General features: G+C 45.0%; 1 protein-coding gene across 3 annotated transcripts in view; it reads right to left on the reverse strand.

Moving 5' to 3' along the window:
* The window catches only part of MAP2K6 (mitogen-activated protein kinase kinase 6), a 104,513-nt gene that overhangs the window by 35,952 nt on the left and 43,154 nt on the right, over positions 1 to 25,407 (reverse strand). For 2 of the 3 annotated variants that reach the window (XM_020791310.3, XM_020791309.3), the window contains exons 2-3: positions 13,491 to 13,557; positions 2,143 to 2,191 (exon numbers count right to left, since the gene is read on the reverse strand). In XM_020791310.3, the coding sequence (XP_020646969.1) occupies positions 2,143 to 2,191; positions 13,491 to 13,557 (116 nt within the window). Of the gene's footprint in view, positions 1 to 2,142; positions 2,192 to 2,615; positions 2,640 to 13,490; positions 13,558 to 25,407 lie in introns of those variants that run through there. The other variant, XM_078384327.1, reaches the window with a different exon arrangement.

Below are 25,407 nucleotides of genomic sequence, written 5' to 3' on the forward strand. Positions count from 1 at the left end.
AACCTCTGTCTGCTCAAAGCTGGCACGGCGGCATTACACCACAGTCCTCCTCGTGTCTTTGTATCATCCACATTAGCAACACAAATATCTGGCAGGAAATTCATGGACTACCCACCCCCACAAACATGTGCGAACCTGTCAGCACATTTCTGATCTATTGAACTACAATCATCCACGAGTCCATCTGCCAGGCAAGTGGCCCAGCCGGATTCACCCCTGGGACCGATGGAAACGAAGGCCTTCAGAGCAATTCCTTGCAGCTTCTAAGAGGAAGGAAGAGAAGCATCGTTTGCAGACAGCTGCTAATGCTACCCAAGGCTTAGCAATAAGCACACTGCCACTGAGCAACTGTTGCTATTAATATCAGCAAGCAGGTGTCACTTGTAGGGACATTACATAAAAACTTGGAGGTGGGGGGGGAGTTGAGGGTGTTGCCATAGGCTTCTAAGGAAATGTAACCAGGCCTATCACTCTGGGTTTTTCTTCTTGGGAGAAGCAGCAGGATCACCACAGAACACGCTAATCTAATTCATGGAAATTCGTGTTTCCTTAGTGATTTTTTTTTTTAAATTGTACTTTTAACTGTCTAAACTGTGTTGGCTGACCTACACTTTTTGTTCAATATTACCGTCAGCCTCTTTTTGGAAGGAAAAATGGCAGTAAATCAATAAATAGGTTCAATAGCCCTTATGCCAGGATAGGGAGATGACGGACCCTCCAGATGTTGTTGGACTGCAAATAATCTTAAAATACGGTCTTACAAGTGCAGAGCTGGAAGCGATCCCGTGGGTCATCAAGTCTAGACCCTGTAACCAATCAGTGCTAGCCAGCATGGCCCACGGTAAGGCATCATGGGAATGGCTATTGAACCCTATGTAAGAGGGCCACGTGTATCCTGCCCTGCCATATACCAGGAACAGAAAATACTTTTCATCAACACAAAACAATGTTTTTCTAGCCATTGGGCACACATCTTTGATCCAGGCCAATTTACAGAGCCCAAGGGCCACACACACCCATCTCTGGACCTTGGAGGACCAATCTGCCCTAAAAAGGCCCCTCGTGCATCTTAGTGGCCAGTGTAAAAAAAAAGGAGGTGGGAGGAGCAGAGAGGGCACAAAAACATGGCAAACTTACCTCCCACAAGAAGGCACACGGGGAGGTTTCTAAACAAGTGCTTTAAAATATTTTTTGAGGGAGTGGGTGATGAAATGGCATATTTGGGTCCTTTATGCATTGCACAACTCAACCCAAGCTGTCAAAATAAAAATGACAGATAACCTAATCTCTATCTGCTGCAGTTATATGAAGAAGCTAGAGGACAAGAAGTTCTGGAGTTAGCTGACAGAAGTGCACACTACGCAAAAGTGAAGAGTGTGCTCCAAAAATAGTCAGATTTCAGTAGTGGGGCTTTGATGTCATCACAGCAAATTCAATTAAGTCTATGGAACAATCACAGGTGACTGCCTGGCATAGCTGCATGTTAACAGGACTTCAATACCATTTGCATATCATTTTCCAAATTGTTGAAGGGGCCAAACAGTAATAAATTACTTTTTTCAAACAGTGCAGTTCTGACTGCAGAAAGAGATGCCAGAATTCATGTGTCTACACATGTGCAGAAGACCAAGCAAGGGGTCATGGGCTAAACTGAGCATGTGCACATGCACGCATACATCTTTGCCTCTCTGCACACAGCTGTCTACTTCCTCTACGCAGCGATCATGCTAGATTGTAGTCGCAATGGGACCCTGCATTCATGGGGGCGGAATCGCGCGCAAGAGAGGCCACCCAGTGACACTGAAAATTAGAGGGTACGTTGGTTGCGGGTATACATAACACAAGAAAAATGGCTCCCAAAGATGGAGTGGGTGCATCAATGACAGGAATTCAAGACACTCTTGCATTTGCTTCCTGTTAGAAGTCCCATCTGCTTCTTACCATTAGTCATACATAGGTTTAGGTGATCTGGGACCAAGCTGAAGTATCCCCACCCCAAAGTGTGTAATTAGCGATGGACAAGAAGTAAATTACTTCTGTGTGCATGAAGGAACAAGACTATCGGGTGACTCTCAATTCACTGTTTTAATTTGCTTCCTTCCTAGTTCTGTGCATAAAAACTGTATTTTATTATCACTGTACCTTGTCGCCAATGTTGATGCAGGCTTTGGAATCCAAATCCCTAGGTGGCCTAAAAAATAGAAAAAAGTCAAGGCAAGAAAAATATTAAGGGATGTATTTCAGGATTCGTATTTACACACAAACACACACACACACACACACACACACACACACACACACACACACACACACACACACACACACACACACACACACACACACACACACACACACACACACACACACACACACAAAGAGTGCTGCTATTCATCTCCTTCTCAGGAACTGGCCTGCGAAAGGTGGGTGCTGGGCAACGTTCTCTCTAAGGTGTGCATGTGCATGCACAGAGCTCCATCTAGGCTGTGGACAGGCACCTAGCAGCTGGTTTGTTTACTTCCTGTTTTGGATAAAGACCCTCCCCTCCACATGCACATAGGGCGAGGCTCCCACACAGTATGAACAAAAATGAGGGGGAATGTTGGCCCTGGGCTTACCTAGGAACCTGCGGCAAGCCCCAATCTGATGGTGCCGGCCTAACCAGCCCCCTCTTGTCATGGCAGCTCGTGTGTGTGTGTGTGTGTGTGTGTGTGTGTGTGTGTGTGTGTGTGTGTGTGTGTGTGTGTGTGTGTGTGTGTGTGTGTGTGTGTGTGTGTGAGAGAGAGAGAGAGAGAGAGAGAGAGAGAGAGAGAGAGAGAGAGAGAGAGAGAGAGAGAGAATCAACTGTTTATGCTTTGTAGCTACATTTTTGAGGCATAAGAGTTACACATATTTTAAACTCCATGGGGATCTGAGTCAACCCCAATGTTGTTGAAGGGAGACATGTATCTAAAATGTCCCTCTCACAAGCACTTGAACAGCCTTCAGACGAGAAGGCTGTACATTCCTTCCATGAAAAGGAAGCAATTCAAATCTTCAAGACAACTGAAGATTCAAAGAGCCATAGGAAAACCTGGTGGGGTGGGGACTTCTTAGAAGACTGCCTGTTTCGTAGTGTTTCCTGAAGTCCTTCATGCAGCCGCTTCCATTGACTTACTGCTTCAATGAACTGCTGCAAATGGGGAATGCTCCATGCAACAGATATTGTAGCTACCACAGAACATCTCACATAGGATCGAACTCTGAATAGTTAGATATTTGATCAGAACCAGGAAGTAGTCACTATCAAATATCACGTATTCCAGTTCTCTATTCCATTTTGAAATAAGCCACATTCCCAATTTTTTTCCACCCACCCCACAAAATATCCACTTCTACAGTCCACTCCATTATAGGAATTTATGGTTTACTGTAGTACAAAGCAATTGCCATCTCATTTGTTTAACCATAACATTCACGGATGCTGTGAATGGACAGTAAACAGCTGCTCTGCATTCAGCATATATTTCCCCCATTACCAAAGGTTCACACCTGGTCTTGACAATCAGCCCAATTTCTGGTCCTTCCTGACTGAGAGAGCAAAGGGGTCTCTGCCCTGATGATGTTACAAGAAATGTCTGTGGCCATCAGGCACTCTGGTCAGCCAGGAAAGCACTTAAAATCAGCGGCAAATGTTTGTGACGAAATTCATTTTAATATCGTAGTTCTGTTTGGGCAATCAGTCGCTGCCTGGAAATGAACTGGTATGGTAATAATAGTGTTTCGTAGTGCTTCCTGTAGTCTTTCATGCAGCCGCCTCCATTGGCTTACTGCTTCAATGAACTGCTGCAAATGGGGAATGCTCCATGCAACAGATACTGCAACAAATACAAGCAGCAGATTAAAACAACCAGAAAAATTGGCAGTAGCTGAACATGCCCTAAAACAAGCTGGACATGAAATTCTATTTCACAATACTGAAATACTAGACAACACCAGCAATCACTATGTTAGACTGCACAGAGAAGCCATTGAAATCCACAAGCATCAGCAGAACTTCAACAAGAAAGAAGAACGTTTGAAACTCAGCAAAACTTGGCTCTCAGCACTGAAAAATACAGCATGCAAAAGGTCAACAAACTCTACCCAGCCACAAGGACCAGGGATCACTACACAAAATAGACCAGCTAACGACACCCATCAATCACAATGACAGATAATCTCTCCTTATCACAACAATGCACCCACAACAAAAACACACTGATCACCATAATCACCCATCTCCTGAAAAGAACAAAAGCTGATCTCACAACCATAAATACTCAACTCCCAAACAAACTGCACCAGAGCACAGAGTGCTATCCTCTGAAGATGCCGGCCACAGAGACTGGTGAAACGTTAGGAAGAACAATTCCAGAGCACAGCCAAAGAGCCTGAAAAACCCGCAACAACCATGGTAATAATAGCTTGTTAATACGTTCAAAGCTGAATTGGCAAAAGGAGATTGGAAAGAATGCTCTCAGAAGGAGGATTCAATGTTCTGCAAGGAAACACACTTAACAGTAAAAATCTCATACTTTCCCACCACCAGGATGAAAACCAAAGCACTTTCTGCTTATGCTTTGCAAACAAAAGGGGCTAGAATTCATCCTGACCCACTTCAGTACAGTGGTGCCTCAACTTACAAATATCCCGACATACGACCATTTCGAGTTACGACCAGCTCCGGCCGCAAAATTTTGCTTCAACTTGTGGCGGGAGCTTCCAGTTACAACTAAAAAAAAGCAAGGAAAAAAGGCGGGGAGTTCAAATTGCTAACAGTTGGTAGGCGAAGAGGCTGTTTCTTTGTAGCTCTTTCGATCAGAGGAGGCTGGTAAGGTAAGGTGCTGCTTTCTGTTTTTAAAAAACTGTTCTGGGTGGGTTTTGCAGCATGGTTTTGGGCTGGGTGGTGGGACTATGTTTCTATGCTGTGATGGGTCTTTATGGGGTTTGTTTGTTGGTGTGTTTTTTCCCCATTTCCAATGGGTCTTGCGGGGTTTGTTTGCTTTCTGCTTTGCTTTTTTTTTTTTTTTGCATTTCCGATGGGTCTTGCACCGTTTGTTTGCTTCCCCCCCCCATCGGGTGGAACAGATTAATTGCATTTCAATGCATTCCTATGGGAAACAGTGCTTCAACTTACGACCATTTCGAGTTACAACCGGCGTTCCGGAACCAATTAAGTTCGTAAATCAAGGCACCACTGTACCCTGAAATTGGACAGGCAGACAAGAAGGCAGTACTGTAACACTGACCTAAAATGCGTCCTTTAGTTTATCCTCATTTGCAAAGTTAGTATAAATTTAGTAGCAGATCTGTGTTCCTAGCAAAGAATAGCCTCCTGCATCTCAAAGCACCATTCAGCGCTATTCAGGCACTCAAAACCAGGTCAGTTTGAAAGTGTGAGCAGGGAGAGAGTTCTCAGTGTCTTCGTATGAAGAGAGGCAGTGTGCAGAGGAGATAGACGGCTATATATGGAGACTCTCTGTGCAATCAGGAACCTTGGTTTTTCAGGATCCCCAGGAGAGAGCAGGGACACCAGAGACCAAAGCAGCTTTCCTCTTCAGATAGTGAGCGGCGGCAGCAGGCAGGGAGGGGTAGAGCTAGAATTCTTTGCCTGCTCACTCTTTTAAATTAACTCTTATTTGAATGCCTGAATAGGGGTATTGTTAACCTCCTATTCTTCAGGTTCATTTCCCCCCTAATCTGATCTTACGCTATCTTTCAAACAAGCCAGCCTGTATCGAGTCATAACTAGCTGCACAATGCATCTTATATAAAGGACTACTAACTTGTGTCACTCTGACTCAATGGATCAAGGGGGCAACCCTTCTCTAAACATCAGAATGTCATATGTGATGAGCATGCAATGCAATCAGGTTTTCTGACAAGACAGCCTGTATTTGAGAACAGGCTTTTCCGAGGAGCCGACAGACAGAGAACAACACTGTGAAAGGCTACATGATGCAATGAGAAGCAAATTAATATAGGTAACCTCAACTAAGAGCCTAATTCTTTTCCATAAATAAGAAACACACTCCTATTTATAGGCAGCCAAGAAAATACTTTATTTATCTTGTATTAATCCACGACAGGAATAGCCACGACTAAAGTGAGCAATGCTGAGCTTTGCCATAAATCCCTTCTTTATAGTGGAACATAAAGAGTCAGTCATGTTTCTCATTTTTTTCAAAGGTTCCTAAACTGATACATAAGCCAAGCCAATCTGGCAGAGAGAAAAAAAGTGAGGAGATGCTAAGCAGAACTGCTCAAGGAAATCCAAAATCAGCTGTGCAGGCTGCCTTGCTGTATCTCATTTTAGGGTAGCAATATAATGCTCTCAAACATTATGTACACAAAGCTCCTGATTGTTACCTGTGGCATGCAGCTGCCTTTCCATGTCTACGTCTCTAAAGTTAGAGGGTTAACATCTGTAAGGTAAAGGTAAAGGTTCCCCTTGACAATTTTTGTCCAGTCGTGTCCGACTCTAGGGGGCGGTGTTCATCCCCGTTTTCAAGCCATAGAGCCAGCGTTTTGTCCGAAGACAATCTTCCGTGGTCATATGGCCAGTGCGACTTAGACACGGAACGCTGTTACCTTCCCACCAAGGTGGTCCCTATTTATCTACTTGCATTTGCATGCTTTCGAACCGCTAGGTTGGCGGGAGCTGGGACAAGCGACGGGCGCTCACTCCGTCGCGTGGATTCGATCTTACGACTGCTTGGTCTTCTGACCCTGCAGCACAGGCTTCTGCGGTTTAGCCCACAGCACCACCACGTCCCTCTTTAACATCTGTAACATTCCTCAAACACCACTGCAGATCCTTCCCTTGACTTCCAGAACCCTCCTGAACAAGAAAACTTTCAGACAACACAGAGAAGCTGAAAGACAGCTCTTTTTCATTTGACGCTTCTCTAGCTTCATCTCCCAGCCCACTGTCCCTCCTTATTGCTTCACAGACAGTGAAGAACTGCAAATCTCCAGGTGAATCCCTGCTTCGTGAGCATTTTACTAGATCCGTTATAGAGAGATTCATTGAAACTGTACAGTTAAAAGGGATACCATGGGTCACTGAGACCAAACCCCTCCTGAAACAGGAAATCCATAGCAAAAGCACTCCGACAGGTGGCCATGCACCCTCTGTTTAAACACCTCTAATGAAAGTGAATCCACTCCACTGTAGGACAACTCTTACTGTCAAGAGATTGTTTCTGATGCTTAGGTGAAATCTCCTTTACATAATTTGAATCCATTACTTCATTATCCACTACATTCAAGTTATGTGAAGCCTAATCAGTGCAGAATACAGTGATACTATTACTGACCTTGATTTGGACACTATACTTCTACTGATGCAACCAAGTACTGAACTTGCTTTTTTGGGGGGGGCACTACATCAACAGTTGATTCAGGTTTAGCTAATGGTCTGTTGAGACACCTAGAACCTTTCTGTATGTAATACTGCCAAGCTAGCTGTTCTACATCATGATCATTATTAGGTCCTATGCAGAGCACACTCTCCAACAATCTCAATCATTCGCAATATTTTTGGCATCATTCTATGATGTTCTCCATCTTATATCTGATTTCCTTGTCTAGAAATAGAAATTTACATTTTTCCCCTGATGAAACTCATTTAGCTTGTTTAGGCCCCATTCTCCAATGTTTTCCGGTCATCTTGAGTCCATAATCTATTTTAGGAAGAACTGGTTACCTCCCTCCCAATCTGGTATCACCTGCAAATCTGATGAGCATCCCCACCATGCCCTCATCCAAGTTGTCTGCAAAGATGTTGAACAAAACTGGAATATAGTGGATGGGGTCCTGCAGGACCCTCCTTGTCTTTTCACTCTCCTGGATGACAAAGAACCACTGGGCATTGTGTGGGGACCACCCACTAGCCAACTGCAGACCCACCCAACATTAACACAGCCTACTCATTTTTTCTACCTTCACTACAAGAATATCATGAGAGACCTTGAACTCAAGGCCTTCTAGTTTATACATTTTCTCCCAGGTGAACCACATTTAGATATCTATAAAGTGTGTGTAAGTTAGAAAGAATGCCCAGAATGGAGAATAATGGGATGTGTGATGCAAAAAACAACTACTACAACAACACCATCCCCACTGTCCATCACAGCAACAGAGCCTACTTGTTCCCAACAAATAAGTGACTTGCAAAGCCAGAACCCCCCTGCCCTGAGACAGAAGATCAACCAGATGGAAGTCGCATTTTACTGCTTGAAGAAGCAGTATATACAACTCACCCTGACTGACAAGGAAGTTGTGGCTAAATATACCTTCATGGTACTGAGGTGACACTCCCTGTTTCTAAAGGATTTTATAATATTCTATTTAAACTCCTTCACTGAATAGCCTTAATGGAGGATGCACATTTTTGCATTAAAATGCTTGGTCTGCTTATATTTTGCAAACTTCTTGCATGTTTTAAAAGACTAAATTACAGTGGTGCTTCGCATTGCGATGTTAATTCGTTCCGTAAAAATCGCTGTTGAATGAAAGCGTCGTTATGCGATATTAAAAAGCCCATAGAAACACATTAAAAACTGATTAATGCGTTCCTAGGGGCTTAAAACTCACCGTTCAGCGAAGATCCTTTTAAGGGAGGAATCCGTCCCAAAAAACAGCAGGCAGCCATTTTGTTTACCCGGTGGCCATTTTGAAACCGCCGATCAGCTGTGCGAAAATGGTCGCTTTGCGATGATCGGATCCCGAAGCAGGGAACCGATCATCGCAAAGCGAAATTCTCCCATAGGAAACATTGCTTTTGCGATCGCAAAAAGTTCACTGCAAAGCGATTTCGTCGCTAAATGGAGCGCTCGCTAAGCGAGGCACCACTGTAATTCATACTTCCTTCAAGCATCTCACAACTTATTCCCTACATTATAATAAAATGAAGGAATTAATTAATTACTACATGGACACTATCAGCTGCCAATAATAGGGGGCAAGAGTGAGAAGAAACAGAATCTTATTAACACCACAATGTGAGGTCACTTGTACTAAGAAATACAGAGGAAGACAAATACAAATACTGTACCACAATCCTATCTATCTATCTATCTATCTATCTATCTATCTATCTATCTATCTATCTATCTATCTATCTATCTATCTATCTATCTATCTATCTATCTATCTATCTATCTATCTATCTATCTATCTCTACCTACTTACCTACGTTTCCCCGAAAATAAGACCTAACCTGAAAATAAGCCCTAGTATGATTTTTCAGGATGCTCGTAATATAAGCCTTACCCCCCAAATAAGCCCCAGTTAAGTGAAACCCTCCACCAGAACTCATTGTGCAGCAACCAGAAGATGACGTGACTGTACAGTATTTGAATTAATGTAGATTGTTGTACATGAAAAAAATAAAACATGCCCTGAAAATAAGCCCTAATAATTTTTAGAGCAAAAATTAATATAAGACCCTGTCTTATTTTTGGAGAAACACGGTATTTATTTATTTATTTAGTTCCTCTGCAGAACACCTGCACTGTGGAAGATGAAGTATCCAATTCACTGAATTTGTGAAGGCTTTCACGGCCAGGATCTAATGGTTGTTGTGGGTTTTTCGGGCTCTTTGGCCATGTTCTGAAGGTTGTTCTTCCTGATGTTTCGCCAGTCTCTGTGGCCGACATCTTCAGAGGACAGCACTCTGTACTCTGGTGTAGTTGGCTTGGGAATGGAGTATTTATGGCTGTGAGATAGGCTTTTGTCCTTTTTTGGAGATGGGTGATTAGTGTGTCTTGTTGTGGGTGTATTATTGTGATAAGGAGCAGAGATTATCTGTCACTGTGATTGATTGGTGTCATTAGCTGGTCTTTTGTGTGTAGTAATCCCCTGTCCTTGTGGCTGGGTAGAGTTGACCTTTTCCATGCTGTATTTTTGAGAGCTGGGAGCCAGGTTTTGTTGAGTTTCAAACTTTCCTCTTTTTTGTTGAAGTTCTGCTGGTGCTTGTGGATTTCAATGGATTCCCTGTGCAGTATGACATACTGATTGCTGGTGTTGTCCAATATTTCAGTATTTTGGAATAGAATTTCATGTACAGCTTGTCTCAGGGCATGTTCAGCTACTGCAGATTTTTCTGGTTGTTTTAGTCTGCAGTGACTCTCATGTTCTTTGATTCTGGTGTAGATGCTTCGTTTTTTGGTTCCAATATATACCTGGCCACAACTGCAAGGTATCTGGTATACTCCTGCGGTGGTGAGGGGGCCCCTTCTGTCCTTTGCTGACCATAACATTTCTTGTATTTTTTTTTTTTTGTGGGCTTGGTACTGTTTGTAGATTGTGTTTTTTTCAAAAGTTTCCCCGTGCGGTCCGTGACCCCTTTGATGTATGGCAGAAATACTCTATTTGTGAATGGCTATTTTTCTTCTTCAGTTCGGTGTTGTTGTCTTGGTTTGATGGCTCATGATTTCATTTCTGGAGTAGCCATTTGCCTGTAGGGCCCAATTCAGATGGTTGAGTTCATTGCTGGGAAACTGAGCTTCACAGTTCCGATCTGCCTCTTTTTTGCTGTGGGTGGTGGTTGGAGTCTTTGTGTAGGTACCTGTCTGTGTGGGTGGGTTTTCTGTATATCCAATTCACTCTAATTCACATGGTGCTTGGTCATGTGACAGGGCACTTCATTACTTAGCCTCAAATGGTTCCTGTGACTTCAACAACTATGTTATGAAATGTGCAAAAAAGAACAATAACAATAGGATTTTGGCCTAAGGAGCTGTGATGGGCTCTCTATGGCAACAACAACAACACAACTCATCGCACTGTCAGGTTTGGACCTCAAAGTACTTACTGAGGCCTTGGGGTATTACTTCCTATTAAATTGCTGGGAAGATAGATAATTAATCTGTTGACAGCTCCAGTTTTAATTCCTTCCTGGAGCTGGCCTCTGGGAAACTGATTTCATTCTAATAATTCTACAGAATTTCCATTTCCACAACTGCATGTTCCCCTTTCGAAGCCAAAAATCCTTTCATCCTCAGAAATACTCTCCCAATCTCACATGCTTCTCCGACAGAGCTTTATAACATTGCAGAAACAAGAATCTGTAGGAAAAGCCCTTTGAAATATCAAAGAGGAAGGACAAAAAGAAGAGGCACTGCAATTCATAGGAACATTAATGTCCCCATAAGGGAAACACCAGTCTTCAGAAGGCCTTCTATTGAGTGGAACAGCAGCAGCAGCTCCCTGGTAAAGATTAAGCTTCTCTTCAGTGATTTCAGTGCTTTATTGTCTGTTATGGGAAGGCAGGGGAGGTAAAACTCACAAGTGCTTAGCCTTGAGGAGTGCATTCAAAGAGGCACCACACACCAGATTTTTTTTTTAAAAGACTCCCTTTCTGAGCGAAAGACATAGAGTACACATGCTACGTGACAGAGAAAATATCAGACTGCTGCCCAGGCTTAGTACCAGACACAATGAGTTAGTCAGGACCACCTGCCTAACACGACCCATTTCTTACGTGGCACAATAAGGAAAGCGACACTGAGCACTAGCTAATGAACTCTCAAGGAACCCTCAGGCAGTGTATAACCTAACGAATAACCTAACCATTTCACAGATTCAAACGATCTCTATTAGGCTGTGATCCAGGCACATGTGTTATTTAGCAGAGGGTCAAACAAGATGAGATACTCAGCGCTCATATTTAGAAACAGGAGTTCCCTTAAACGAGTGGTTGTCAGACTTTTCCAAGTTATGGTCCTTTTATAATAACTAAATAACCTGCAACACACTCCACCCCTGACATGTTTGCATGCAAAGGCATTTTTAATGGGATAGTCATCTCTTAGAAAGTAGATGCATCTTTCTTTGCCAAAGGGGCTGTTTCTCGTACAGACACATATACCCTAACTTTAATAACCCACTCTGAAAGGTCAAGGGAGAAATTATTTAACACATATAAGTTGACTCACAATCTCTCGGAAAACCCTCTGCAACCCCCAGGCTGGGAAACACTGTCTTAATCAGTAAAAGTCATATGCTTGTACCAGGTAGCACAAGTTTTTCTGAATAGCCACATCCTGAAAATCTGGTTGTTTTGCTTTGTGCTTGGTCACTGGTACAGAAACCCATGCTTCATTTATAAATCTGATTGCTCCAGCCTGCAGCTCTGAGGATATCCCATCACGGGAGGACAAACTTACTATCAGCTTCTAAACAGGACCTGACTGTCTCTTCAAGTTTGACACCCCCCCCCAATAAAAGCATAGTGGTTTATTTTATGGGAGCAAATCTATTAATTCAAGGTGGTATAGAGCTGGTGAAACTATGGATAATTTTGGTTTAGTAAAGAGTGAAGATGAATGTATTTTTCAGGTGACAAACTGACTGAGAAATTAATTAGCTTTTAATATAACATGATCCTAGAATACTGTACTAGGGTTAGGGTAGAATGTGGACATTTATTTTCATTCCTGATGAATTTTTAGAGTCGAAGAGACAAGCTGCCTGCTGTGGTGCCATCCCCCTTGAGTTCCTGTCTTGCATACAAAATGTGAAGATTTAGCCTTAACAGATCACCTGATAACTCAATGATTTGTCAGCAAAGAACCCAGGAATATGCAATGTCAATACAATCTGAGAAGGGCAGCTTCTGTATGGGAGGGGGTGGTTATGATCTGTAGCTGTGTGCTCGAGGTAGAACATACCCAAATAATTTTTCCCAAATTAAAATACAATTCCTTATACATTACAAAGGGCTAGTTTTAACATAGCATTCAGTTTGTTGTTAGAAAAAGGCTAATCAAAGGCCCTACTGGGCCTGCAAAGTGGGCAATGTCATCATTAGGAAGTATTCACATCACGGCTTCACCCTTCCACATTAACCAAATCCAACTCCGGGACATTTGTACAGTATTGTATTGTGCACGGTAAGCCATTTTAATACTGACAACACTCTTCTGAATACAAATGATTTTTGTTTTTTAAGAATTGATCAAACTGCACTAAAAATCTCAGAAGAGGACCTTAGTCTGAATTCACTAACACGGAGTGGTTAGTCAATTGCTGAGTGCCCTACCCTTTTAATACAGGGAGGGAAGGAATATAAATAATCCACAGTTTAGCACCACCTTGAATTAGTGGTTTTGCTATGGTAAAGTCACTCCATATACAATCCCTGCCTTTGTATATTTGCTCCAGCCTAGGCAACCACAAATCCACTCGCCAGCTTGCTGCGAATGAGATAGCATAAAATAGAAGTTTTATTTCTATTGACGTTTTCAAGCAGGTTAAGAGACAAGGAAGGTTTTCCCCTGTTGTTTCTTACCCTCTCCTATTTCTGGAGGTTAGGAAGGTGGCCCTGCCTCTCCCTCAAGCCCTACACCTAAGGGGTCAGCAGAAGGAATTGGTGGTGACCACCATGAAAAGCTCTGGGGCTCAGCTGCAAATCCATTCAGCTCCAGTCCCCCACCATAAAATGAAGGGTGTTAAGGCATACGTACGTAGAACTTGTCTGTGGCTGTTCAAAGGCTTCTTTAGGAATTTTCAACCCAGGATTTTTCTTCCTGCCTATGAAGGAGAAATAAGAACAGAAACAGATTTAGAATCATTTTCCACTGGCTTGCAGTTAAACCTTGCAACACAGAACTTATTTGCAGCATCTCATGTAAACACACGCTCCACATGGGTCTGTTGGGGAATGCTTAGAGCTTAGTTTGCGCCTGCACACGCGCTCCAGCACGCCCGTGTGAGTGCCACGCCACTGTTTTTACACATGCACGAGCACACGTGCACACTCGCACACATGCACACTCGTGCACGTGCACAAACGACGGTGCGGCACTTGCACAGGGCGAGAGAGCCCTTGTTCATGCTTGTGCGAGAGAGCGTTTGTTCACGCATGCGCACGAGTGCAGGGGGTGGTCCGCGGACTGAAAAAGGTTGGGGACCGCTGGCTTAGAGCACAGATTACAAACTATAAAGTCCCTTTGCTGATATTCAAGTTCAAGCAGATACTCAAGTTCTGTTTGGCACAGGCAACAGCGTGACACACATCTATGTGTTTTCTGCACGGTGCCCAGCACAGCTTCCTGACACAACCACCTTGCCTTGCAATTTTTTAAAAAAATTCCTCCCTTGTGCAATATTGGGGGTTGGAGGGACCCAAAACGATTGAGCCATGTGGGAAGCAAAATGGGTGCCTATGCATTTCTCCATTCAAAAGAGCTCTTGTGCAGGACCCTGTCATTTTAAATAGCTCTGCCCTACATCAATCCTTGCCTCCTTTTAACTCCAAAGTGTTGATTCGAAGAGCAATGTTACAGCTTTATTAATATAAAATATGGTGGTTTAGCCACAGGGTGTGAAGCTCGCTAAGAAGGGGACCCGGGTCATGCAGTGATGGTGACTGTTTATCCACTGATCTGCCAAACTCTTCTATAAATCCATTTAACCTGAACTGTGTTAAAATAGGCTACTAAGTCTGCCCAGACTATTTTAAGCATGAACACAGATAAGGCATAAGCCAGAAAGGTAAACAAGCCAGGTCAGTCGTGAGTTAAGACCCAAATCTATTTCAGCATCTGGTTCTAATTTTGGAGGGAGGGGGACAGCTGTGTTAACACAGAAAGACCTGGGGACAAAAATGGCTGTTGTTCAGACAGGATAACCACACCAACCTTCCTTTCACAGACAACAAGTGACACACTTATATGTCTGTGAGTGGGTGGGTGGAACTAACATAAGAACCCAGCAGCCCAACCTGGCTGCTGACCAACCCAGTCTGCAGTCAAATGCATCACAGAAGAAAGAAGCTGGTGGCTGCAGATGACGTAACAGGGACAAATGACATGTATATGATTTGCCTGGTTGAGTGTCATATACAGGTAAGTACAGAACTGCATTTCTAGCATGGCAAACTGAGGCAGTTTAACTCTCCACACACCTACCCCCACCACTCAATTTTGGATGTGTTTCTAAGCCTCGGCACCCAAAGACAATTATGGCCATGATCAACTGAACGCCATTGGAAGACATGGGGGTAAAAACCAGTCTCCTCCTGGTAGACACCAGCGCCTTCTCAGAAGAACCTACAGCTACCATGAGCTTCTGTTACAGCCAGCAGGAAATGAGCCTGGGTATTTTGGATCTGAACTCACTTCGCCACAGCAGCACTTGGCAAAGGAGAGAGGGTGGTCATTTACACATCAACAAAAAAGAAGAACAAAAAATTATTATAAAGTATATGTTTCTCAAATGATCTCATATGCAGCTCGCTCAGTGGAGGAGATAGTGACCAGAGTGGCTATCATACATCCTGCTGAGTCTGCTGGCTATGTGCTAACTTCAGATGGACGAACTTCAAAGTCCCTCATTTCCTTTTTTTTTTTTTTTTTGTAACTGTTTATCACTAAATCAGATGTGGATGGGAGAGCCCCTCAAGCAGACGACTGTCCTCCCTAGAAAAGGACACACAGCCACCCTAGAGAAACATGAGAGAGAATGGCCGTATTTTATATTGGTCCAGCTAGAACAGGCTGCTCCATCTCCAAAGAACAGGGGCAAAGTGTCAGAGAGAGCAGAAATGGGCGCCTCCGTTGCAAGGAGCAGCAGGGCACAGTGAAGTAGTAAATGGCCTTGTTTTTCCTCTTCTATGTCTGCGTAGCCTGTGTACATGGCATGAGTGCTGATGAAAAGTGGAGGACTTGTTAAATATTTATTGTTGGGAGCCTATTGTTTTTGAAGTTATTTTTGTCAAAGCAATTCCAATGGGGTGAAGAAATCATCAGTTGTTACTGCTTTTCTGCTTCTAAAGAAGGTGAACCTCCATATTGTCTTCTTCCCAGTGGGTTTTCCTACTGGTCATGCGATGCCTGCCTAACTCTATCTCCTCTTGCCTTCCACCTGGGTGATGAGCTTAACAGCAGTGCACCACTGGTAAAAAGAATTTGGACTCTCCTGCTTTGGCTCTCCTAATTTTAAAATCTAGCTTCACAAAGATTTTGTGAATTACAAAGCCTGTCATTCCTGACCACCGGAAGCGGAGGACGGACATGACTGGAAATGGAGCCATGCACATGAAGAACCATAGATTTCCTAACCCTGTGGGACAGATGTCAATCTGTGCCAACATGGACAGTAGAGATATCACACCATCAGATTCCAACTGCACTTTCCCCCCCCACACACCCTAATCCTGCAAATCTCATGTCAGTGGCAAGGTTCAATATTCTGTTCTATAATAACGGAAAGTGATGTGTTTGTGGGGAATATATGCTCCCTTGAAGGCTGGAGGAAATAGACCCACTGCTGTTAAACCTTTAAGTTAAAATGGGCATGTACTGTATATGTATTCACCTGCTGAAAAAAGAGGACACCTTACAGTATAAGGAATGGAATTAAATTAAATAAATTAAATTAAATAAAAAAATTAAATAAATATCATCTTGCATTTGATTCTTTAATTAGTTCCTTTAATTAGTGTCAACTGCTCTGAACTACTCATTATGTAATACAGAAATAGTTACCTAACTAACAACTAGGTGGGATAGAAATAGTTATTTATCAACATCTTTTGTGGGATATGAGCTAATCATGCCATTTGTCAGTTGTAAAAAAATAGGAACGATGCTGCTGCAGCCCAGCCAACAATGGCAACTAAAGCAGAATGCCTAAAAAAACAATTTTTACACAGGAATCACAATGAAAAGGAACGTGATGCCTCCTTGGGTGTGCTAGCTGTGTTCTGTCCTACGTTTTACAAAATATCATGCTTTGATTGTTTATGAAAATAATAACACTGTTCCCACAAAAGAAGGTTTGCCTTGAAGAAGCACATGAAATCTCTGCAACAAATAATAAAACTACTCAAACATCTGACTGTGCAGAATGGCTTTCAAAAACAAGTCTGTGGCCATGAATCATCTCGCCTGATTACGTCTTTTGTCCATTTGTACAAGAATCCAGCTCACCAGGTCCTTTCCTTCCCCCTTAAGGATGCAGATGGAAAAAAGTTTGTACAGTTTGAAGCTGATAGAGATCAGGATTCATCTGCCATTTTTTAGCTGCACTTTTTTTAAGTTTTTGCAACTGCACATGATGCGTCCAATTGTGGGCTAACAAATCCCTGCAAATAATGTATATCCAATATGCAAGACCCAGGATGCACTGCAAGATCCCTGTGACTCTGAAAGTGATGGGGGCTGGGAAATATCTGGTTCAGAAGTGGAGGTGGAATGGTCGGGGTGTTGGACTGAGATCGAGAAGATGTTTCTTTTTTCCATTTCATCCCCCAAAATGAATATAAAATGTATATTTTTTTTAAAAAAAGGTAATGGGTTAGGGTGCATTCCCAACCCCACTGGTATGACTCAAATGAGAATACTCCAAGAATGACAGGAACTTGCAAAACACCTTTCTTGCCTTAATTTAGAAGTTTCTTATTTTTTTTTTCCTTGTTCTACCTCAACCTATCTGCTTATACATTTCTAGAAATAGTCAAAAGCAATTTTATGTTCACGAAATTAGATTAAATAAAAATCATACTAACGAGTAGACCAGATAGGCGGGGTATAAATCAAATAAATAAATAAATAAATAAATAAATAAATAAATAAATAAATAAACAAACAAACAAACAAACAAACAAACAAACAAACAAACAAACAAACATACTACTCCTGGACTGCCATGTGCCTTTGAATTCATTTTTAACAAAACTGAGAAACAACTGCATTTCTTCCTTTACAGCAGAGGTCGTCAACCCCCGGTCCGCGGCCCATTGCCGGGCCGTGGCTTGAGCCCGACCGGGCCGTGAAGGCAGACCTCCTGCCCCCCCCACTCCCCTCCCCACAGCTGCTTTGCACGCCCGCATGTCAGCGCCAGCGTGAGCCTCCCTCACTCCTTCATGCAAGCCCCTGCGTACGCAAAGCAGCTGTGGAGAGGGGAGTGCATGCGGGGGGGGAGGTCTGCCTTTGCAGCCCGGTGGTGACGGGGCTGGGGGAGAGCCGGGAGGGAGAGCTAGGGCCCGGTGTTTTGCCGGCTCCCCTCCCGGCAGTAGCGGCGGCAGCGGGGTGGTGGTGGTGGCTGGAGAACAGCCGGGAGGGAGAGCTAGGGCCCAGTGTTTTGCCGGCTCCCCTCCCGGCAGTAGCGGCAGCAGCGGGGTGGAGGTGGTGGCTGGAGAACAGACGGGAGGGAGAGCTAGGGCCCGGTGTTTTGCCGGCTCCCCTCCCGGCAGTAGCGGCGGCAGCGGGGTGGTGGTGGTGGCTGGAGAACAGCCGGGAGGGAGAGCTAGGGCCTGGTGTTTTGCCCGCTCCCCTCCCGGCAGTAGCGGCGGCAGCGGGGGGTGGTTGGAGAACAGCCGGGAGGGAGAGCTAGGGCCCGGTGTTTTGCCGGCTCCCCTCCCGCCCGTGAGGGCACCAAATGTGAGGGGGAAAGGGGGGGGAAGTGCCCGTTCCTTTCTGTCATTTGTTGGTGACTGCAGCAGTGGCGGCGGCTCCCAGAGGATCCTCTCAAGCGCGGGCTATGAACTGCCCCAGCTACTTGAGTGGCGGCAGTTCCTGCGCCGCCCTCTGTGCCTTGATCAAATCTTCGTGGTGACGCCAAACCCTTCAGTGCCTCAGCAGCATCTCAATTTAATGCCCAGCCTCTTACGTTTGGCCAAGGCAGCGGAGGCTGGCTGGAAAGCCAGGAGCGGATGGACCCAATGGCTGGTGGCAAGAGCCCGGGAAATTCAAACGGCTTCCAGCCAGGCTCCTCGGCTGTTCTCCCGGGAAGCCATTGGTTGCCTTCTCAGAGAAGCAGGAGCAGGTGGAACAAAACTGCCTTTTGGCGCCTCTTCTCCTCACAAAGGACAAGGAAAAGGGCAGGGAGTGCTCCTGCACTTTCTGCCCGGAAAGCAGGGGAAACTCCACATCCAGCATCAGGCTGGGTGAGAGAGTTCAAGGCAGCCAGAGTCAGAAGGAAGACAAAGAGGCAGTTCCTCTTTGCCCGTCATGAGGTGGGCCCCCTTCCTCACTGGGCAATGGAGCGGCGCGCCGTGGGGTTGTTTCAGGGACTGGGGGAGAGAGAGAAAGAAACTCCTCAGCGGGAAACTGACAGGGAGTGCGGGCATGGGGGGGTACAGCCGCTCCACTCCTCTCCCACTAAAGTCATCGGTGGGGTTTTCTTCAGAGGAAATGGATACAGACCCCAGTTGGCGGTGGGAGGTTTCCCGAGAATATGGTGTGTACACGTGCCATGTGATCAACAGGACAAACCGCATGAGAGACAGATGTGGCTTTTTCTGGGAGGCGTTGAGCATGCCCTTTTCTCAAGTCGGCGTTTTCTCTCCCACCCCGCCCCAATCAGCTCTGCAAAGCGGGCTGGCAACACCCGCCGCCCCGTCTGGTGGGAAATAGGCTGGGAGGCGATTTCTTCACCTTTGCAGCAACAGCCCTCCCCACGCTGAGAGAGAGAGGGAGAGGGGTGTTTGTGTGTGTGTGTGTGTGTGTGTGTGTGTTGGCAGGGGAGAAGGCGGCAGTGGGCCCGTCAACCAGGAAGTCATGGGAGGGCAGGGAAAGCCAGCCAATCAGGGCGCGCGGTGGATAAACCACGCAGCGCCCGCAAGAGCAATGACCAGGGAGAGTGAGGGCTGCACCGCCGCCTTCCCTCGCGTCCACCACGACTGGCCTCAACGCAAACTGGGGAGCAGCCCTTTTGTGCGCCGTGCGAGAGCCCCGGGTGCCACTCCCAGGGCATTTTTACACGTGAGGCTGAAGAACAGCAGCGCCCTGCCTGAGCTTGTGGCCATAGGTAGAGAGGACAGACAAGGATGGCTGTGGCGCTTGCCGCGAAAGAGAGAGAAAGAGAGAGGGAGGGAGGCGATGACATGTTCCTCCTTCAGCAGCCCCCCCCACGCCAAGGAGGCGTGTGTGTGTGTGTGTGTGTGTGTGTTTTAGCGGGGGAGAAGGTGGCAGTGGGCCCGCAAGCGTGACACGCCCATGCATGAGCACGGGGTTGCCCCGCTCACCCGCAAGCGCAGGGGTGCCCGCCCCCCCACCGGTCCTCGCATGAAGCCAGTACCCCCCAAATGGTCCGCGGTCCCAAAAACGTTGAGGACCACTGCTTTACAGCATCTTTTCAGTTATAACTCTCAAGTACATTTTTTTTAATCCAGCAATTCTGGAATAACAGAATATCCACCATCCGTCCCTTAGGCCTCTAATGCAACATTAGTTAATTAATTATCCCTGTTGTTGTCAAGGGTGGGGGGTTCCTAAAAGATCCTTCTCTTATATTTAGTCTTTAGCTTCTAGCTATTGCAATATGTCTGACTTGGGGAAAATGGAGGAGCCACTACAGATACACATAGCTTCCTTTGCACAACGTAACTGAGAATTACAGGTAGCCAAATATCACCACCATAAAGTACACCAGGGTGGAGGGATACAAACTCCCAAAACGAAAAACCAGCCAGCCAACTTTAATAGGAAGTTTTTACTACCTGAAGCTGAGTGGAAACTGTGTCCCACCTTGGGGTGAAGGACAATGTGCAAAAATATGTTGCTGCAATAGGGAAACATCAGTACTAAGGCGCCTGCCTTTATCTGTCACCCTCCCGAATTATCATGGCGCTGACCTAGGCAGGTCACTCTGCTCCCCTGCCCAGTAGGGATGGCCCTGATTTCAGATAATTTTTTTTTATCAGTACAGAAACTTCAGCGTATACATAGAGTTCCCAGTTTCTTCCAAGGCTGCCCAGTTCATTTCAACAGAGACAGATGCAAACGTTCCGTGCTAGAGCTGCTTCTGCTTCTGTTGAAACAAGCCAGAAAGCCTCCGCCCGTGCAAAAACATGGGACATGGACGTATAATGCGAGGAAGGTTGTGGATCACAGTGTGAGGTCTTTAAAAATCCAAGTAAATTTTAGGTCCAATTAATGCTGTACCTCTGGAATCATTGTACGGGCACTGAACTGCAGAGAGCAAAAAAAAACACCCAGCCTCCCACAACTTTGCACAGCAACTCCACCTGCATACAAATCAGAATTAAAAGAATAAAAATCAGATGCCACCCTGGAGAAAGATTGATGAATCTCTGGGGAGGTTTTAAATAACAAAACGGGGAAACATGTAGCAGGGATGCATTAAGCACTTGCCACAATTTGACAGCACGTAATTATTATTGTTACTACAACATACAAGGGACGTGGTGGCGCTGCGGGCTAAACCGCAGAAGCCTGTGCTGCAGGGTCAGAAGACCAAGCAGTCGTAAGATCGAATCCACGTGACGGAGTGAGCTCCCGTCGCTTGTCCCAGCTCCCACCAACCTAGCGGTTTGAAAGCCTGCAAATGCAAGTAGACAAATAGGTACCACCTCGGTGGGAAGGTAACGGCGTTCTGTGTCTAAGTCGCACTGGCCATGTGACCACGGAAGATTGTCTTTGGACAAAAAACACTGGCTCTATGGCTTGGAAACGGGGATGAGCACCACCCCCTAGAGTCGAACACGACTGGACAAAAATTGTCAAGGGGAACCTTTACCTTTACCTTACAACATACAAGAGCCTCCATCGGCTTGGTGGCTTTCAGATGGGTCGAGTCATAGACTCACCATCCCTAGACAGCATGGTCAGTGGGAGTTGTAGTCCACAAGAACTGCAAGACACAAGGTTGGGTATCCCAGGTGTTGGATATCTTGGCAAGATGAACACATATGCATGCATGCATGCATACACACAGACACACACACAAAGACACACAATATGACTGCATGTCCTGTTTTATGGGGAACTGACCTTAATTTCAAAGCCTGGCAGAGGAAAGGCAAAAAAGACTCTCCTGGACAGTCTTCCCCACTCAAGTGAAATGCACATCAATCCAATTCAAATTATAAAAACTGTGTCTGACTTTGCATCTGGATCTACAACGTAGCACTTGAAATTTTGTGTAAATTGGTGTCCTTTGTCCTCCTTCGGATTGTTGTGTAAATGGACACCCTAGAATGCACATCTGCGTGTAAATTTGCCAGGTGACCCATGTGCTTCGCCTCTGAATGTATGCTTTGGATCTCCCCTGTTAGGTTGCAAAGTCCTGAGCCAACAGTCTTTACTTACAGTACTTTTAAATGGGGTTAACAGGCATGCATTGGGAAACTGCCACGGAAAAGGGACTTCTCCCCTTAAGGGGAATCCAGGGTGATATGACTTGATACTGGCTAGCTCTCAGTGGCAGCTCAGTTGTGTTTAGATCTGCAGCACCTCCTCCTCCTCCACTGGATTCAAAGAAAATCCCCTTCTCTGCCAACTTGTCTTGACACTATGCTCACGCTCCTCTGAACGAACCCAGCGACCTCTCCAACTGCTGCACATTGGATCCGTGCCTCTTTCACTGCAGCAACAACCACCAGACGCGTTCTCGCCACTTCGAGCTTGACCGGTTTAATGAATTCAGTGCAAGACTGCCGTGGCATGACTCTCAGCCCAGCTGGTGCTGGCAAAGCCACCAGATAAACCCAGGACTGCAGCCACAATGGGGGAAAAACAACACACTCCCGAGGGCAGCTCAAGCAGGCCTTTGCTAAGCCAAGTTTCTGCCCATCCTTGGGATCCATTAAAAGAGAGATGTGAAACAAAAACCACTCAGATGCAGAAAAAATTGTAAGAGGAATGTGTTTGAATCTTGCTAACATTCATTTCCATTATTTGCTACTGCCTGCGCAAACTGATCGATCCATTTAATGCAGACCTGGGCAAAGTGCGGCCCGAGGGCCACATACCACCCGCAAGCCGCTCCTGTCCGGCCTGCCGGACATCAAAACCATTTATAGCTTCCCTTCTGTCAATCCTTGAATTCTATCTTTTTGCTCTATCATTCCCCATCTTGAACACACCATATTATTGATTTAATTTTTTAATGATTATGATGTTTTATTGTATTTTATAATATTTTATGACATTTATAAGCTGCCCCGAGTAGACACTGTCTAGGGGGGGGGGCGGGGTAAAAATCAAATAAATAAATAAATAAATAAATAAATAAATAAATAAATAAATAAAGAAATAAATAAAGAAAGAAAGAAAGAAAGAAAGAAAGAAAGAAAGAAAGAAAGAAAGAAAGAAAGAAAGAAAGAAAGAAAGAAAGAAAGAAAGTAAATGTATGCTGTTTCTTACAGGGAGATTAGTTCACAGGTAAAACAGCCCAAATGTGAACTGAAATAGGTTAAACTGAGCAGAGTATATTAGTGGGGTGATACCAACAAAGGCATATTCCTTTCTTAAATTTTGCATGTGAGACAGTTCCCATGAAGGCAAGGAAGGGGAAACAGCAGGGATTTTCCTCCTCAGCTCTTCCCTTTTAACTCCCCACAGACAAAAGGACCTGTAATCCAATACATCTCAAGGCCACCAAGTCGGGGAAGGTGGAGTCAAGTACTGTAATAAGACACTTTCTGTCCTGGGCATCTCCCCAGTCTATCAAAATGTGTTCATCTCTGCCTCCTTGCTGCTCAGGCACTGGGGGGTTCTTGTGGTACTTCACTGTCAGCTCTGACAGATACTGGTTTGGTTATTATCCAGGAGTTAGCAGCCTTTCTGTTGTTGTAGTACAAGAGTACTGGGAGTACTGTGAAAAAGGAGAGGAGAGCAAAATCGACTGTGTAGTCTGGTCTAACTATGCAAGTGAACAGAGGTTAGACAAAGGCTGGCCAGGTATACATCACTCAAAGGAAGGCCAGCAAGAGGACAGCCATTTGCTTTCAACCACGTAGGGTAGATTTTATGTGTACAGATGCAAAATTAGAAATTATCTGCCCAACTGAAACGTATCTTACTTGAGTGGGAAAGACCGAGACCAGGTGATCTGTGTGCTTGCCGATTCTGCTGAGTGTTCACTGTGGATGGGCAAATTCAAGGTACAGTGGTGCCTCGCTTTACGACTGCCCCACACTGCGACAAATCCACTTTACGATGATCTTTTTGCAATCGCAATTGCGATTGCAAAACAATGGTCTAAATAGGGTTTTTTCGCTTTGCGATGATCGTTTCCCTGCTTTGGGAACCAATTCTTCGTAAAACGATGTTTTTAGAACAGCTGATCAGCTGTTTCAAAATGGCTGCCGGGTAATTAAAATGGCTCCCCGCTGTGTTTAGGGACGGATTCCTCGCTATACAGGCAGTGGAAATGGCTGCCGTATGGAGGATCTTCGCTATACTGTGAGTTTTTACCCCATTGGAACGCACTGAACGGGTTTTAATGCATTTCAATGGGGTTTTTTATTTCGCTTTACGGTGTTTTCGCTTAACGACGATTTTCCTGGAACAGATTATCGTCGTTAAGCGAGGCACCACTGTACCAAGATTTCCCTCCTTATAGGTGTTTTTTTGCCTTCAGACATGGCTTGGACTGGACAATATTTCAAGAAACTACACTGTGCAGTGTCGTATTAAATCTGGAAATGCTGGTGCTCACCATGGCAGTCCCTATCCACTACTCCCTAGAGAGCCCAAAGGTGTTGCACATACAATAATATCCAACAACACGTGGGGGGGGGGTTATTTGCCCGAGACTCAGGGCCATATGGTGAGCTATTCAGATTCTGATCCAGACGGCTGCATTGTTGTCTCCCACCCCCACCCCCACTGTGCAGACTTAAAGGCTCTATATGTTTAAGAAGTGAGGTAAGTGACAGTATGCTCCCAGATGTTTCCATCAGGAGAAGGGCAGAATCACAAACTCAGGTAGTTCCTAAATTGTGCAGGGGGCGGGGGCTGAAGACAGGAGAGTTAACTTTGGATATAAGGCCATCATTAACAGATAATTTTCCAGGGCTGTTACTTAATTATACCAGTACAGCCAAAGGCATGCATTAACTTGGCCATGTTAGAATCATTAACTAAGAGCTCTGGAAAACGATCTGTACTGAGGTTTCTATTTGCTTATGTGTCTAAGAAAAAGAAAACCAGAGTTATTTGGCAAGCATGCTACTTGCAAATTCCTGGTACCACCTCAGTCACACTATTCCAGCAGGCAAAAGCCCATGAGACACTTATTCTTACAATATTATAAACATCCAGGAGATCAGAGGCCCCCAACCTTTGGGCCCTCATGGATTGGAAGCACCAACCTCACCATCCCAGATGCTCTTCTCCCTCCTTCCACCCTCAGGGTTGCTCCCCACCATGCACAGGGTTGTCCCACAAAATCTAGGTGAACTTCTGACCCAGTAGGATTATAACTCATTAGGAATTCCAGGCATACTCCCTAAATCACTAATTCTTGTAATTTCATGCTATCTCAACTTGATCAGGAGGCACCTTGACAATCCATTTCCATGCCCTGTAAAAATCCCACACCTCCCAACAAGAGTGAGATAGGGAGCACTATTTTCCCTCTTGAAGCTTGTTACAATTTGTGCAAACTGCTTCAGCATAAAACTAGCAT

Source organism: Pogona vitticeps, chromosome 2, assembly GCF_051106095.1.
Source record: "Pogona vitticeps strain Pit_001003342236 chromosome 2, PviZW2.1, whole genome shotgun sequence".
NCBI classification, from domain to species: domain Eukaryota; kingdom Metazoa; phylum Chordata; class Lepidosauria; order Squamata; family Agamidae; genus Pogona; species Pogona vitticeps.